Here is an 18,210-nt window from a genome sequence, read left to right as displayed (position 1 = left end):
GTATCACCTTAAACACTTTTTTAAACAATTTCACAAAAATAATTTTTTCATTACGAACGATTTTTTTCGATAAGTTGGGTTATTCTGAGCAAGAAAGGTATCTTGTGATTTTTCTCTAAAATTGATTGTTGTCGAGTTATATGGCCATTTTCGCATTTTTCAAGGTATTAAATCGCGTATAACTCGACAACAATCAATTTTAGAGAAAATTGACAAGAGACCTTTATTGTTCAGAGTGTCCAAAGTTATCTAAAAAAAATTTGTTCAAAGTGAAAAAATTATTTTTGTGGATTTGTTTAAAAAATTGTTTAAACAATTTTTCGACCACGGCACCTTGTGAATATGTTATAAGGACCTCTTTTTGAGTAAGTTTTTACAAAAAAATCGAATCGGAATAATTTCACTAACGGGGGCGACGATAAATCCGGGACTATAGCGCTAATTATTAATAATTAAAAATAACAGCTTTGTAATAAAATAATGACAAAAATCTCTTCAGGAACTTGAAGCAGGGGTTTGAAACTTGATCTGCTCACTTTTTTAATTTCATAATAATAACTTTTAATCGAGTTATTAAGACTTGAAAATGGCCATTTTCGCATTTTTCAAATTTTTAATCGCATATAACTCGACAACAATCAATTTTAGACAAAAATGGCAAGAGACCTTTTTTTGCCCAGAATGACACAAGTTATCTAAAAAAAATTGCTCGAAATGAAAAAATTATTTTTGTGAATTTGTTTAAAAAAAAATTGTTTAACCAATTTTTCGACCAAGGCACCGCCCGGCACCCTGTGGATATGTTATAAGGACCTCTTTTTGCTTAAGTTTGTGCAAAAAAATCGAATCGGAATAATTTCGCTAGCGGGGGCGACGATACTGCCCGGTCTACTTTTGATGCTGATGGTGATAGAACAGATACTTTTTAAATAACAAAAATAAAACTTTTTTTAAAAACTTTAAAAAATTTGTGGCGGGTTTTCCCCGAAAAGTGCGTTATTTTTTGGATATTTTACGTTGAACTAGTCGATTTGGAATTTGACGAATAAGAACCAACTTTTGATCAGCTCCAACTCTGTTTTTATTGTGTGTCCAGACTTCATACATACATAATTTTTTTTACTGTTTTATAAGCTTTATATTTGCTAAGAATAGTTTTTCGATCAAATATATACTTATTGATTTATTTGCGAAAAACCACCTGAAAACAAAAGTTACAAGGAATTTAATTAGTTTATCCACTTACGGACTTATTTGGACCTATATTTTTTCACACTCGAGAAGGGGGTGGTACTCATCCCCAGAAAAAAGCACACACTGGCACAATATCACTTTTTTCTTTGACATGTTAGCTATGCTTATGCCAAATTTCATGCCAATCCAAGCGATTTTGTAAAATCCAAAAAAAAAACAGTGAGTAAATTGTCCAATGATATCTTTAAAAAAAGACTAGTGCATTTTACAAAAATTTAGGTCAATAAATACACACACCGGCAAAATTAGCCGAACACCTTAAAAATGGGACATGTTTGATGTCTCGAATTTCCTAAACCAGTGATCCGGTTTAAATGATTCTTTTAGTATGTTATAGCCTTATTATTTAAGAATATCGTTGTAATAATATTATTTCTAGACAGGTAAATATCATTTTATACAGGGTGTACCAATCATACTGTGTTTTTTTCTTAAAGTTTGGGTCACCCTGTGGAATATTCTAGCATATGGAAAATATTAAAATTAACGCTCAATTGTAGATTTAGGTGTTCTTAACATTTTCCTTTTTGATTCATTTACTTATGTGGGATACTAAAAAAGTTATGTGCGTTAAGAACTATCCATGATTTTCATCAATAAATCCTCATAGTAGTAAGAAGGGGGTATGCTAAATTTGCAGTTACTCGAGCGTTATGGGGACCTATTGCATTGTGAAGAGTATGTTATAAAACCAGAGAAAGGTTTAGTTAAGTTTTTTATAAAGTGGGGGTTTCAATTTAATTTTGCATTTGAAACAATCGCTTTTTTCCGATTATAGCGATATCTATCCATAATTCGAAAAAATGTGTCGAATAAAAGTTGCTTATTTTTACGTAAAGAATTCAAATCTGCAATAAAAATTGGGGGCTCCTATTTAAGATTTTAAATTAAATCCCCCACCCCACCTCCGCGGGGGCTCGTGTTTGGTGCCATTCGATAGATTTTTCAAAAATATTGAATACGTGTATTTTGCAGTTTTTCGATCTGATGTTCATTTCGCGAAATATCGCAGGGTTCGTATTTAAAATTTTTAATTTACCCCTCACCCCTTTCCGTGGGGGTTCGTTTTTGGTATCATTCGATAGACTTCTAGACTAGATTTTCTTCGGACACACCTTAACGAACTCCCCTGTATCAAGAACCAATCTCTTCATAATCCAATAGGTCCCCATAACGCTCGAGTAACTGCAAATTTAGCATACTTTCCTCCCTACTATGAGGATTTATTGATGAAAAACATGGCTAGCTGTTAAAGCACATAACTTTTTTATTTTCCAACTTAAGCAAATGTATCAAAAAGGAAAATGTTAAGAAAGCCTAAGTCTATAATCGAGTTTTAATTTTAATATTTTATATATGCTAGAATATTCCACAGGTTGTTCCGAACTTTAAGAAAAAAACACAGTATGATTGATAGGTACACCCGGTATAAAATGATATTTACCTGTCTAGCAACAATATTATTACAACGATATTCTTAAATAATAAGGCTATAACATACTGAAAGGATCACACAAATTTAACAACAGGTTTAGGAAATTTGAGACATCAAACATGTCCCATTTTTAAGGTGTTCGGCTAATAATTTTGCCGATGTGTGTAATATGAAAACAGCCGAATATGAACCAATGTTGAATGTTTTTACAAAGTAATGTTTATTTTTCGCTACTCGAAGTGAACTATTAAACTGGTTTAACAAAATACATGACCAGCTCGAAAAGCCGACCGATCGTTAAATGATACAATCCGACATTGTAACACAAAAGTTACTTGACCACCTCAACTAATTTAGAATTTTGTTTATATATTTTCTTCAGACATTCCTTAAGCTAACGCTGTCAAGATATTTTTGTTTTATGCTTATTTTTTGTTTAACAATAATAAATATGTTGAATTTTCACCCTTTTTTTCAAAACAATTCTTTGTTTAGACTTCTGATTGATATCAAAAAGTCAAAATTAGATAAAACTAAAAAACTCGACAGCGTTACCTCGAGAAACTCATAACCTAATAAAATTTTTTGAATTTTTGGTTTACCATGATCTAACGATGAGTTTTGATATCCACCGCAAAATTCATTATATTTTGAGGTGTCTTTTACAAATTTGCCGCCGTTGGCTTATTTTTCAGTAGTACCTACTCTTTGGATTTCTTCTTGAGTAATCTACGAATTATGCTGAATATGCCTATTTAATTTAGAAATAAAATAAATCTACCATACTTAAAAAAATGGTGTTTGGAATATTGGTTTCAACCCCTTCGGCCCCCTTAAGGATATCTATGACACGATTTTGATAGGCAACCCATGCTAGAAATATTTGTCTATGTATGAAATTTAATAAAAATGTTTCATCCTGCAAGCAGATGGGTACAGGTCGACCTATATTCGGATCCCGTACTACTAGCTCCACATAACATTTGTAGTTCTGCAGTAACTAATCAATATTTTGACACATTAAGTTTTTGTTTTGTCTTCACTACTCGATTTTAAATCATTTATTATAAAAAATATACAGTATTTCTCTTGTTTTTATACAAAGAAGAAATTTCTAAATTTAAGACGAAATATTTTTAAATTGATTTATTATTACAGACATTTATTTTCCTTACATTTTCTGGCGCTTTTCCTCGCAATTTTTAATTATCCACATGCATAAATGATTTTTGCACGAGAGTTTAATGAAAGGGTAACAAATAAATTGGAAGTTCTGTCTGACAAAATACATGGAATATTTTCGTATTCTTACGTTTCAAATTTTTAACCTGTTCCACAATTAAAACTTCCCCTGTTCCAGTGTTCCCGTACATCAAAGTTTGTCCCACTAGACACCGTTAAGCTATTAACAAATTTTCAGCTTGCTATTAATCAACTTTTTTTTGGTACTATACCAGGTCTATAAGATTTGAGTAATTTTGAGTAAGGTTTGCCCAACTTCCAGACAATTTTTTAACCGCATATGACATCAAAACCAGAATTAAAAATTCGGTTTCGACTTCTAATACACGTAACTTGATCAAGTATATTTTTCTGTGACTATGTGTGTCACTTCCGGGTACACCATTTTAACCGGAAGTGGTATAAAAACTAAAAAAAAAGTATTTCTTTTTTCTCATTTTTCTAATGCGCGTTAAATTTCTAATCGCTAGTACCATCTATGGGTTATAATCTTTCATTCGACCTCTGTCATTATATCTGACAGACGGACGGAGACAGGCATAAAACCGGAAGTATATATTTGTTCTCGTCTTTCTAAGGCGCGTCGAATAATACATAGTTTGTACTATTTCTGCGAATTTAGAACAATACTTCGGGTTGCAACTCTTTATCCTGAAGTCGGAGGCCAAATTTCTCACCTTTAGTACCATCTTTGGGTTATAAGCTTTCATTCGACGTCTAAGTTGTCATGTTTTAACCCGGCATCCGACAGGTGAACTTTTTTGCCACTAACAGACAGGTGGGGTGTGACAAACCCCAGCAATAAAAGAATTAAAGAATCTCAAAAAATATTTCTACGTTTAGATTAGTTAACAGAAACAGTAAAGATGCAGTAGAAATAAACAAACCAAGACACGTTAAATGATACTAGGAGCACCCCCGAATCATAATTTACAATGTGTAAACTTTGGAAATCATGACTTGGAATTTACAATGTATATACATTGTAAATAATTATGATTCGGGAGTGCTCCTAGTAGCATTTAACGTGTCTTGGTGTGTTTATTTCAACTGCATCTGGATTTTAAATTTAGTATAAATTTCTACGTATTATGCCTGTTTCTTGTTGAAAATAAAGAAAAAACTTTACCAATTATGGTTTCATCTCGAAAACAACATACGTTCACAAACTTTAAAACATAATATCAAAAAAATACGCAACATTTAGACTTTTTTGGTCTTTCAGATAGATGCATTTATAACCCATAATACTTATATAAAATATAGTATTACTATCAGAATCTTTAACTGCTAATGGAAATACTTTTACGTTTCCTGAAAAATTAACACATTGTAACATATAGTGCGTCCATAAAGTAAAGCATAAATTCATTATTTCGTAAACCCTGTATAAATAATTATATTAACGTTTATATTATTGAATAGAGAATTACATACCCTTTCAAATGAGATATTACATGATTCCTAATCTTATTTAAAAAAATCAAAGATTACGTCATCACGCCCAGATGGATGACGTCACTAGTATGATATGTATGCCAAAAAATTGTAATTTAAAAATAAAAATCGACCTGTTTCGGTATTTTTCCTTAAAGTCTCCGGTTTATGAAATAATGAATTTATGCGTTACTTTATGGACGCACTGTATATTGTTTCGCAATGACCCATTCAATTATTATAAATGTAATCAACCATTCACTATGTCATGAAAATGGCAATATAAAATTAATTTTTCAAATGCCAAACTTTAAAATTTGTTTTTGTTAACAAAAAAATAATTTAAATAGCTATTATGAAATTCGTTACAAACAAAATCTGATATATTTCAACTAAATGAAATAAAATGCCAAGTGAATTATTAAACTCGTTCAGGTACCCGTTCAGACCCAAGAGCCTACAATGGTTTTTTACCTGAGTGCGAGTGGAATACTTGTAACGTGAAACGATCGTTATTTAACTAGGTACTGACTTTTCCGTAAAAATATATATTGGCAACATCCTGTTGTTACCAAAATGATGTTTAAGCAATGTTTTTGACCTACGGGAGTCAAATTGTCTGTATAGTGTAAGGAATAAAATATATAAATAAATCGGATTACTCAAAATCCGACAACGGTGCCAAGCCTAAAGCAGTGTATTAAGCGAACATTCACGGTTTATATCTAGAAAATGATAGCATTTCTTGGTGATGCCAAATGACTGCAACGTGAAAAGGTGTCAATATGATAGCGGGATGTATATATATATATATATATATATATATATATATATATATATATATATATATATATATATATATATATATATATATGTATATATATATATATATATATATATATATATATATATATATACAAATTATACAATTTAAAATAATTTTTTCACAAATTTCCTTGACTTTATTTAAAACTGCGACGGAACATGTCGATAAATCAGGCATCGCGCATACAAATCGTGAACAAACGCATAGTCTGTATGAGGGGTCTAAATTCAAAACCGGACATTTCAACTTTATGTCATTCTGAGTAAAATAAAAAACAATTTACAACTTTACTTTTCCCTATCTCAAATTGGAGGAATAGTCCACTTTTGCATATGAACCAATTCTATCACACTGAATTACTGCTAAGAACTGTTCAATTTTGCTCTTTATCAAATTGTTAATATGTGGATCTTTAATCACAGATTACAGAGGTGTATTCAACTAATTTTGACCAAAAAGTGGAAATGTCCGGTTTGCATATTGACAGATGCTAGCGTGTGTAGACACCAGGGTGTTGAAATCAGTTAGGGTTTGGAAAAACAGTACATTTACAAATGCTAGCGTGTGTAGACACCACTGTGTTGAAATCAGTTAGGGTTTGAAAAAACAGTACATTTACAGATGCTAGCGTGTGTAGACACCACTGTGTTGAAATCAGTTAGGGTTTGGAAAAACAGTACATTTACAGATGCTAGCGTGTGTAGACACCACTGTGTTGAAATCAGTTAGGGTTTGGAAAAACAGTACATTTATAGATGCTAGCGTGTGTAGACACCACTGTGTTGAAATCAGTTAGGGTTTGGAAAAACAGTACATTTACAGATACTAGCGTGTGTAGACACCACTGTGTTGAAATCAGTTAGGGTTTGGAAAAACAGTACATTTATAGATGCTAGTGTGTGTTGACACCAGGGTGTTGAAATCAGTTAGGGTTTGGAAAAACAGTACATTTACAAATACTAACAGATTTGGACACCAGACTGTTGAAACCAGCTAGCTTTTTTAGTGGCTATACATGAATAGATGCTAACGGCATTGATTTTATACAGTATGGTGCAAATACCTGGAATAAATTCATTATTTCGGAAGCCAGTGACTTTAAGGAAAAATCCTGAAATAGGTCGATTTTTAATTTTAAATTATGACTTTTTGACATATATATCAAACTAGTGACGTCATCCATCTGGGAGTGATCGTAATCGATGATTTTTTTAGATGAGAATAGGGGTCGCCCCCTATAGGGACTAATAGGGACCTAATAGGGACCTAATAGGGACGGAATAAGGTTATTCAGTTCTCTATTCAGTAATATAAATATTAACATAATTATTTATACTGGGTGTCCAAGAAATTTTTTTTTTTTAATTAAACTAATTGACACAAAAGAAGAATGTATGTAATTTATTTAATTCAAAATACACTCTATTGCTATCAGAAAACAGAAAAACAGTTTTTTGATAAATAAACATTGCTTTTCGCTTAATTTTAATGTTCAAGCTGGCACCCATCTGTCTCTTGACAGCAATATTGTTTTCTGACAGCAATAGAATGTATTTTGAATTAAATAAATTACATATTATAGGTATTATTCTTCTTTTTGTGTAAATTTATTTAACTCAAAATTATTTTTGTAGGACACCCTGTATAAATAATTATGTCAATGTTTATATTACTGAATAGAAAATGAAATAAACTTTCAAATGAGCTAGCACACGACCCCTATTCTCATTTAAAAAAATCATCGATTGCTTCATCACCCCAGATGGATGACGTCACTAGTATAATATATATGTCAAAAAGTCGTAAAAATGGACCTGTTTCAGGATTTTTCCTTAAAGTCAGTGGCTTCCGAAATAATGAATTTATTCCAGACATTTGCACTGTACTAAATAAAATCAATGTCAATAGCCGTTAGCATCTATGCATGCATGTATAACCACTAAAAAAGCTAGCTGGTTTCAACACTCTGGTGTCCAGATCTGTTAGTATTTGTAAATGTACTATTTTTCCAAACCCTAACCGATTTCAACACCCTGGTGTCTACACACGCTAGCATCTGTAAATATGCGTCCGGTTTTGCATCTAGACCCCTCGTATGCTCTATTTGTGAATTACTGCGAACTACGATGAACTAGGCCCATCACGCAACGCGCATCAAGAATCGAGAATATATAGACAGTCTGTATCCGCGTAGTATAATCTGCTAACAAAGATCTTCGCTAATAAGCGTAGACAATAGAGGCTATATTCACTTTTATCAGTTTTTTAATATTCTGCCAGCAACAACTAATAAGTAAACGGCTTAAATGGCACTTTAAACTCTTTATCATTGCTATAACCTTAAATGTATCTATCTAATTTTTTTTTCGATTTACAGAATGTAACCGAGTGGTTGATTCGATCTTAGAAGAGAATACCTTGGACAAAAAGAGCAATATCTGCGCCGGAGATCTCGACAAAGGAGCAAATAACTGTGACGGTGATGTTGGAGGTTCTCTCACCCAAAACGGTGTTCTTATTGGTATCGTTACCTGGTACATCGAACCTTGTGATATTGAAGGAACTCCAGATATTTTCACCAACGTTGCTAACTTCGTTGACTGGATCAATCAGACTATTGACAAACATCAATAAACTGTAATTTTTGATATTTTTAATATATTGGTATTTTTTTATATATTCTATTTTTTGCATTTCATCACCATATATGGTTCCTCTTCAATTGCCATCTAGGCGACGGAGGTCGGCAATCATCATAGCTATTCGGACTTTGAAGACGGCTTCGTACTGTCGCCAGTTTCCAACTTCTTTGCTCTATCTACTATTTTCGAGACGTTCGTTGTGTCCAGCCCATTTCGATTTGAATTTAGCTGCTTGTTCCACGGCAACCCTTACTTTTGTTTTGTTTCGGGTTGTTTCGTTGGCCGCATATGAAATGCCTCCCGAAAAAGGGTTTCTTACCTGTCGCTAAAATGGTCACATACGAATTGCCTCCCAAGCTCTAAATACATTACATGCTTCTAATCTTTATGTTAAGGTGAGACGTTGCCACATCTTCGTCCCTTTGTAAATTTTTGGCAAAATTGGTAATTTATTATTTACTTTATGTACTTATCTGTATCTGTAGAGTAGGGAGTGTGAGTCAAGTCCCACAGCACTTAGGCCACAATTGACCCATTGTACATCCTCCCAGGGGGTTGTCGTCCTTAGTTCATTATCCATCCTGCCATTTCCAGGAAGGTGGACAAATCACCTGGTGACATCTCCCCTATATCGGCAGGTGTAGGCCAAGGCTTGCCGAACGCATACTCTCGTATTGACGATAACTCCGGACATTCACATAGGACATGCTCGACAGTTTGGTCATCTCGTTCACACCTCCTGCAAAGAGATGTGTCTACTAGCCCCAGTGTGTGGAGGTGTTTTCTTAGTTGACAATGGCCAGTTAAAAAACCAACGATCAAGCGTATGTTTTTCCTGGTCATTCTAAAGTACTTTTCTGATGCTGACTTCCCAAGGTTCCTTAGTGTTACCTTGGCAAGTCTACATCCTGGCCCTTCTTCCCATCTTGTTACGGTTTGCGTGTGGGAGTGACATTTGACAGTTTCCGCGATTGTTGTAGTCGACAAGCCAAAAAGATCACAAGGTCCTAAGAGTCTTAGGCCTGCTGCCCTTCTTGCCAGCTGGTCAGCAATGCGGTTGCCTTTATTTCTGTTGTGTCCTTTAACCCACCTCAGGATGATGTTGTTACCATCCGAAGCTTGGGCTAGTGATTCATGGCACTCCATTACTAGCCCTGATATGACGCGTGGTCTGTTCAGGGTTAGTAGCGCTTGTCTGCTGTCTGTGCAGATTATTACAGTTTGGCCGGCTATACCTTTCCCGATTATCTCTTTTTCGTCTATGGAGATACCAGCCAGTTCAGTCTGAACTACGCTGGCATTTTTGCCCATGCCCCATTTTATACTAAGGTTCAATGATCTGGAGTATATTCCACATCCTGAGCCTTATTTCGTTTTGGAGCCAACGGTGTAGATGCAATATGAATTTGCCACGTTTGACTCCCTATGTTGTCTTGTTTCGATTTTGTAGGGTTTGTCGAAGACAAACGTAGGTTTAATTGAGTCGCCTCCATGGCCCGCATGCAGCTGGGGCAGTGCCTCCAGCTCACCCCGCCAGAAACGACATCTCAATTGTCCCATTCCTACATCAAGGTTTGCACCCGCTGAGCGTAACCTCATCATCGTCATCAGCGCCACCTCTCTGACATATATGTCTAAAGGGGTAATGAGCAACTCCATTGCAGCAGTTGGTGTTGTTTTCATGGCACCTGTTATATTTAGGCAAGCCATCCGTTGAATATGGTTTAGTTTGTTGATCGCTGTTGCCTGTAGCACTTTTGGTACCCAAGCAATGGCTCCGTAAGTTAGCATTGGCCTAATGACAGTAGTGTAGATCCAGGCGACCACCCTGGGCGAAAGGCCCCAAGTGCGTCCGACCGTTCGCCGACACTGTTCATAGGCAATATATGCTCTTTTAGCTCTACTATCCAAGTGAGAGTTCCATGTTAACTTCCTGTCAAGGGTAATACCAAGGTATTTCACCTCTTCAGAGAAATTCAGACTGCAGTTTAGAATTCTCTGAGGACCATCTCTGTCTTTTTTGGATTTATAGACAGTGAGTGTTCCTTACACCATGTTTCTATTAGTCTGAGAGCAACTTGTAATCTCTCGCATAGTGTGTTCTCAAACTTACCACTTTGCAAGACGGTTATATCGTCTGCCTAGGCTATTGTGTAGAAACCGTTCTTGCTGAGTTGGTAAACCAGGGTATCCAACACTATGTTCCAGAGGAGTGGTGATAGCACCCCCCCTTGTGGACATCCCCTCGTAACCATCCCTCTAACCAAAACGTCTTCTACATTTATGCTTATTGCTCTATTTGACAGCATACTGAATATCCATTCGCTCACGGCCAGGGGGACATTCCTGACATTGAGCTGTTGGGTGATGGTTGGGAAAGTTGTTTTATCAAACGCTCCCTCAATGTCTATGAATATACCTAGGGTGGATTCTTTATTATCCAGCGATCTTTCGATTCTTCCCACTACTTGATGAAGTGCAGAATCGGTAGATCTTCCCGAAGTATATGCATGTTGATTTGGATGAAGTGGATTATGAACCAGAACTTCATCTCTTATGTACCTCTCGCATAGCCTTTCCATCATTTTCAAGAGAAAAGATGTCAGGCTAATTGGTCGGAAAGCCTTCGGTAGGGTGTAATCCATCCTACCTGGTTTTGGTATGAAGACCACACGTACCTCTCTCCACTCTCTAGGAATATATCTCAGAGCCAAGGAGGCTCTGAACATTCCCACAAGGTGCGGCAAAAGAATATCCAGTCCCCACCGTAGTAGGGCTGGATATATGCCGTCAGGCCTTGGTGACTTAAAAGGGGCGAAGCACGATATGGCCCATCTTATCTTTTCCTCACTAATTAATGTTCTGGCAAGATGCCAGTCATTTGGTGTGGGTATGATTATTTCTTCCGTCCAGTTTGGTGCTTTTGAAATGCTAGAACCGGGGAAGTGTGTTTTCATCAGGACCTCAGCACTTCCGCAAAGGTTGGAAGTTTTGCTTCCATCTTCCTTTGTTAGTATGCTGATAGGCCGATGTGGATCTTTTGAGAGCGCTTTTTGTAGCCTGGAAGCTTGCGGAAAATCTTCGATTTCCTCACAGTAGGCTCTCCAAGCAGCTCTTTGTTTTTGTCTACAGACTTTCTTAAACTCTCTGAGGTTTGATTGATAAATATCCCAATCCTCTGAGTTTGGTGCGTTTTGCTTTATTAAAAGAAGTTCTTGCTGTCTTTCTAAGGTGTTCCAGTTCAGTGCACCACCAAGTGTACTTTATGTATTAAACATTATTGACACGGCAGTATTTATAAATTTCAACTAACTTATACATATATAATTAGTTTTATAACCCTTATATAATTAATTGATTGGTTGACTTACCTGTTAAGGAAGGACAATCATAATTGTCCTATCTTACATTTCGAACATTTGTACTAATTGTAGTGGCATTTTCTGGCCGCTGATCACAGTTTAAAGAAGAAGAATAAGAAAAAAGAAGATATTAGGCTTCTTGACACGTGACGTGGGCACATCACTGTTTTTTTTTTATTTTGATCGCACAAAAACGGGTGGGTTCGAAAGAATCAAAGGGAGGGAGCGTACAAATGTTCGAAATGTAAGATAGGACAATTATGATTGTCCTTCCTTAACAGGTAAGTCAACCAATCAATTAATTGTCCTTCACATTACATTTCGAACATTTGTACTAATTGTAGGCTGTTGAAAGATTAAGCAATATTGTGCGATAATTAAACAAAACTACATTGCAATCCAAAAATCGATACTTTACATTTTTTTTTATTAAGAACTTTACAAAAAAAAAGAGAGAATATATTAGAACAATTAAGAGTAATGTTTTTAAATAATAAGAAAATTACTGTTCTTATGTAATAATAATAATATAAACATATAATTACAAATGTATAACAAACAATAAACAAACGCAGAAGCATATATGGACTAAACAGACAATATAGTTTTTGCAAAGAGTCCGTAATCTTTTGCTAGAGGTTTATTATAAAAAATATTAAATACTTGAGAATTTTCTGTCCATCCCGCCGTCTCTCTAATAGTTTCTATACTTATTTAATCTAGCCCTAGCTCCTGCTGACGTAGATGCTTGTCTAACACTATACCCTTTAAAAATATTGGTGTCTATGTTACATCATTTTAAAACATCTTTTAGCCATCTACTCAAAGTCTGCGTAGATGCTGCTTTATATGGTTTTTTTATTGTTATAAACAACTTGTCCTCTGAATGAAGATGAATATTTTTAGAAATCTCTAAATAGTGACATAAAGTCGATGCTACACACAACTGTGGTTTTTCTTTAAAATAGAGAAATCTTAAAATAGGTTGATTTTTATTTTTCGAAGAAGTCTTTATCCTATCTGGTATCAAAATCGCAATTTTATCTTGATCCATGAAAATATTTTGAATTTTTATTAGAGATAGGGATTGTAACCTGTGAGCTGTAGTCAGAGCAATCAACATTACAAGTTTGCAAGTAAGTTCTTTCAAGGAAAGACCTGTGGGAGGAAATAATGTTTCTAAATAAAATAATACTGGTTGAGGGTCCCAAGTAAATTGATATTTGGGCAATGAAGGTTTGAGATTATATATACTTTTGTAAAAATTTTTAAACATGTTTTTATGACTTTCTGGTATATCTATTATCAATGCCAATGCAGCTCTATGAACGTTTATAGACCTATATGTATAATCCTGATCTACGATATATTTAATAAAATTAATAATATTTGATAATTCATAAGCAAAAGGGTCCATATTTTTTCTATACTATACCTCCACCATCTCTTGAAAACTGTATCATGTAAATTTAGTGTTTTTGTTGTAATAGATGCAATCACAATTGCGATGGAATGCTCAGGAATACCTTTTCTTAAAAAATCTTGCCTGACAAACATGCGATAGTCAGGGTAAGATGTTGGTGTCCCGGATATGAAAACCTAAAAGGGTTCAAAATTAAATTTTTATCAGGTCCTAAAATTATCTTTTTGCCTGATATCAGTTTATTAAAGGTTGGTTACCAAATCTGATTTGGCCATTCTGCTACTACCACAATTCCTACTGCTTTGTCACATATGATTTTTTCTAAAACTCTTGGAATAATAGCAAAAGGTGGAGTGGAAAAGCATAAAATTTTAATCCATGCCAATCTATAGTGAAGGCATCAACTTTCTCCGATTCGGGGTCAGGTTTCCAAGATACATACCTTGCACATTTTTTGTTAAGATATGCGGCAAACAAATCGATTTCTGGAATATGAAGCTGCTTAAAAATTATATTAACACAATTATCACTTAAAGAATACTCTGTTCCTATATTCAAAGATCTTGACTCTGAATCAGCAATATTATTTTCTTTTGTACTGATATAAGATGCAAGTATTTTAAATTTCTATTTTCACAGTATTGCCAAATTTCTCTGCAAATGTTGTTAAAATTAGAGTATTGCACACTCCCCATCTTGTTAATACAAGATACAGCTGTTGTGTTATCTATTCTTAGCAAAATATTACAATTCCTATATTCCTTGGAAAAGTATTTCAAGTCATTATATGCTGCCAATAACTCAAGAACATTTATATGTAGTTCTCGCTGTTCCTAACTCCAAAAACCCTGAGTTTTATTATCATTACCGCATGCTCCCCATGCTAAAATAGATGCATCACAAAATATTTCAAGTACATAATTAGATTCTTTTATATTTTGTTCACTAATTGGTATGTTATGTACCTAACCACCAATTGAAATCGTTTTACAAGTATTTAGGTATGGTCATTTTTGTGTTAAAACTATTAGTTTTAGAAAGAGCAAGCCACTTTTCTTTTTCTAAATTTTTTAAGTATAATGTTCCATATTTAACTGAAGGACAAACTGCTACCAACTGACCGATTAAAGCTGCAAATGATCTTATCATACATGTACTTTTATTTTTGATGGTCTGAATACTATTAATTATTTTTTCTTTTTTTTTTGTCAGCAGGAGAAAAATATATCGACGAACTGACAAGCTTGAAATAGACAAACTGAGTGATGTAAGAACTAATAAACTTTCAAGTGTGTATTTATAAAGCATTTAGCCTATTAGTACAATATACAAAAGAGAATATAAACAAACAAAATATACCTATTTAGTTTACCTACATATTTAGTACCCATTTAAATTACGATTTGGCAACATTGTGTCATTATACAGAGATTAAATAGACACAATATCAGTATAAATGATTAACAAAACGGAGGCATTTTGATTGTACCTGGGAGGCATTTCATGTATGAAAATATTTACCTGAAAAAGTGGGAGGCATTTCAATAACGCCGGTTTCGGCCGATTGCTGATCTATAAGTCAGATACCAAGCATCTGTCATTCCATGGCTCTTTGAGTTTTTCTAATGTTGTTTATGTTCATTTTTGTTAATGTCCAGGTTTGAGCTTCGTACGTGAGAACGGGAAGGATACAAGAATCCAACACTTTGGTTCGAAGGTTTTGTGGTATCTTTTTGTCTTTCAGTATATAATACTAGTCTTGTTCGAACCTTCGAGCTGTACACATGTAATTAAGAAGCAATTTGTCTAATTATTATCCTATCATATTATTGTAATTAGTATAAATCCATCGTTATCAAGAAACCGAAAAAGAATAGCCAAAAAAAGTTTTTGTGTTTAACGTTAAAATAATTATCCAGTAAGTAATTTCTACAAATCTAATTACTAAGTTTATCAACATAAATATACCTAAATAAAAGAAAACAGGCCAGTATACTCTCAAAATATGTCGGAATGTTTTAAAAATTCCTAGCTATAACTAGTAGAAAACTATGAGTTACCAACATGATAACCAGGAACAATCTAATAGTTATTCATGCAGTGAGGACATAAATCCAGCAATTAGAAGAAACAGCTTAGCACGAACTCCTCCACCTGTAAGAACTTAAAAAGACAGTTCCAATTCACTAGATGAACAGCAGAAAATAGTCAAAACACGCAACAACGATCTACAATTGCATTTAACAAATTTTCAAATAGATAAACCACAAGAACATCTTCCAGATGCACTTGTGGCAAAAAGTTATGGTGAATGGGTAGCAGTCCACCATAATAAACGACAACGCAAACACGACAGTTCTGATTTGAAAAATACCAAACAAGCTACACTCAATGATTATTGGCTGAGTAAAACTATTCATACATCTAACAGATACGAGTTCTATTGACTTCTATTGAAAAATTCCCGATCTATTGACTTCGCTATATTAAAAGGAAAAAGTAATAACACACACCTATATCCAAATTTCTCCTTCTTCTGACCTATCATCGGATCATTCCCCTTTCTTCATAGACCTACTAAGAAAAATTCGTAATTGTCCTAAACCTTTAACACTTTGTAATAAAAGAACAAACTGGAATAGGTATAGAGACGAAATAAAAACATCCATTAACCTAAACTTGCCTCTTAAAAGTGACAGTGACATAGAAAATGCAGTTGCTCACTTAACTACAATTATTCAGTAAGCTGCTTGGTCGTCCACCCCGGAAATTACCTACACATACAACTCCGAGTCGTATCCTGCTCACATAAATACACATACACTATACTGGAAAAAAGAAAACTAAGATAGAGGTGGCAGCTCACTAGGCACCCAGAAGATAAAACAAATTTTAATAGAGCTTGCAGATTACTCAAAAGAAACTTGATCCAGCATAAAGACAATGGAATCAACAATTATTTAAAGAACTTCGCAGACCTCAACCTGCAGATGATACAAATTATTCTCTGTGGAAACTAACAAAAAAACTTAAAGACAACGAACAAATGAATATGCCAATCAGGAAAACAAATAGCACATGGGCTAAAACTGGCAAAGATAAAGCATACACTTTCGCAAATCATTTATGCGAGGTATTCCAACCGCATCAGAGAGAAGTTCAGCTGAAGAAGAAGAAGTAATTCAAGAAGTCGTAAACGCACTATATCAAATGGCTCCACCTATTAAAATTTTTAAGAAAGTTAAAAAATAATTGATAATCTGGAAAATAAGAAGTCACCTGGATATGATATAATATCTAGTTTGGTAAAAAATCTACCCAACGAAGGTGTAAGTTTAATTACCTGTATATTTAATTCAATATTAAAAACAGGTTACATTCCACTCCAATGAAAAGTAGCTCAAATTGTTCTAATCCCAAAACCTAAAAAGGATCACGCGGAAGTATCTACATATCGTCCAATTATAAGTTTGTTACCTATTATATTCAAAGTATTTGAACGACTTTTCCTGAGAAGGCTAGACCCTATCTTACGGCTCGTGATTTTTACAATAGGGGAGGCTATACCTAACTGAAAAATATCTAGACAAATTTGCACTAGCAAAAAAATGCGCCAAAAAATGTAATTTAAGGCTCCATTTTTTGACCATTTTTTATTTACATTTCATAATATCATCCTAATTCATAATTTCATGATATCATATCATTTTAAAAATAGTTAGTCTAATTGTAAAAGTTTAATACCAAAGTTTGTGTCGGATATTTGTTAACAATTCCATCTATTTGTAAATAGATACCTATGCATATCAAAATAAATACAGATTTGAAGTTTTGCAGTCCATACATTGTCATAATGAAGCTTAAAATTTTTTAAGATACCCTACTGATTTTTTTTAATTCTAAACGCGGCCTACTGCGAATTCAAAAACATGATAAATTACCGATATTTTGCTTTGAGTTAGAGATATCGGAAAAAGTTATTTGAGCAAGTTGTTCCAAATATTATTATAACCCCACATACCAAATTTCATAACAAAATTCGCACTTTTAGATTTTTTATTATTTTTAGTCAGGACCCTAAAATTCGTTATCCCGAGACGCACGCAACCACGCAACGGAGCCGAGAAGCTACTCTGCCTCCCTTGGTATATCTCCGGGCAGCGTGTGATGGCGCTGTAGATGCCACTGTTAGGAGACCGGGTCTCCTTAAACGCCTGCTGCGCTGCACGGAGCATTAGCAACGGAGACTGCTGGGCTTCTCGGCTCCGTCCATGCATCTCGGGATAACCCAGGGTCCTGCCTACAATAATATTTAATAAAACTGAGACGCGATTATGCGTTCTAATGCTAATGCTCCGTACGTATGGATAATTAGTGATAATATGGAATTTACACGTTGTATAATAGTGAGAGTGCTTATTGTTTTCGCGATTCATGATAAACAAAACAGTGTAGAGTGTGTAAAAAATTTATGGGGGGGCTGAGCCTCCCTTGCCTCCTCTGACGAGCCGCCACTGGATAGCAGCAATGTTTTATCTAATTATCAGTTTGGTTTTAAAAAACAGCATGGTACCATCGAGCAAATTCAT

General features: G+C 34.4%; 1 protein-coding gene across 1 annotated transcript in view; it reads left to right on the top strand.

Moving 5' to 3' along the window:
- The window catches only part of LOC114331924 (serine protease 53), a 96,814-nt gene that overhangs the window by 23,384 nt on the left and 55,220 nt on the right, over positions 1-18,210 (top strand). The window contains exon 4 of the mRNA XM_028281616.2: positions 8,572-8,825. Coding sequence (XP_028137417.2) covers positions 8,572-8,825 — 254 coding nt within the window. The remainder of the gene's footprint in view (positions 1-8,571; positions 8,826-18,210) is intronic.

This window comes from Diabrotica virgifera, chromosome 1 (assembly GCF_917563875.1).
Source record: "Diabrotica virgifera virgifera chromosome 1, PGI_DIABVI_V3a".
Taxonomy (NCBI): Eukaryota; Metazoa; Arthropoda; class Insecta; order Coleoptera; family Chrysomelidae; genus Diabrotica; species Diabrotica virgifera.
Note: the sequence above shows the minus strand (reverse complement) of the source record. Positions and strands in the feature narration are given on the sequence as shown.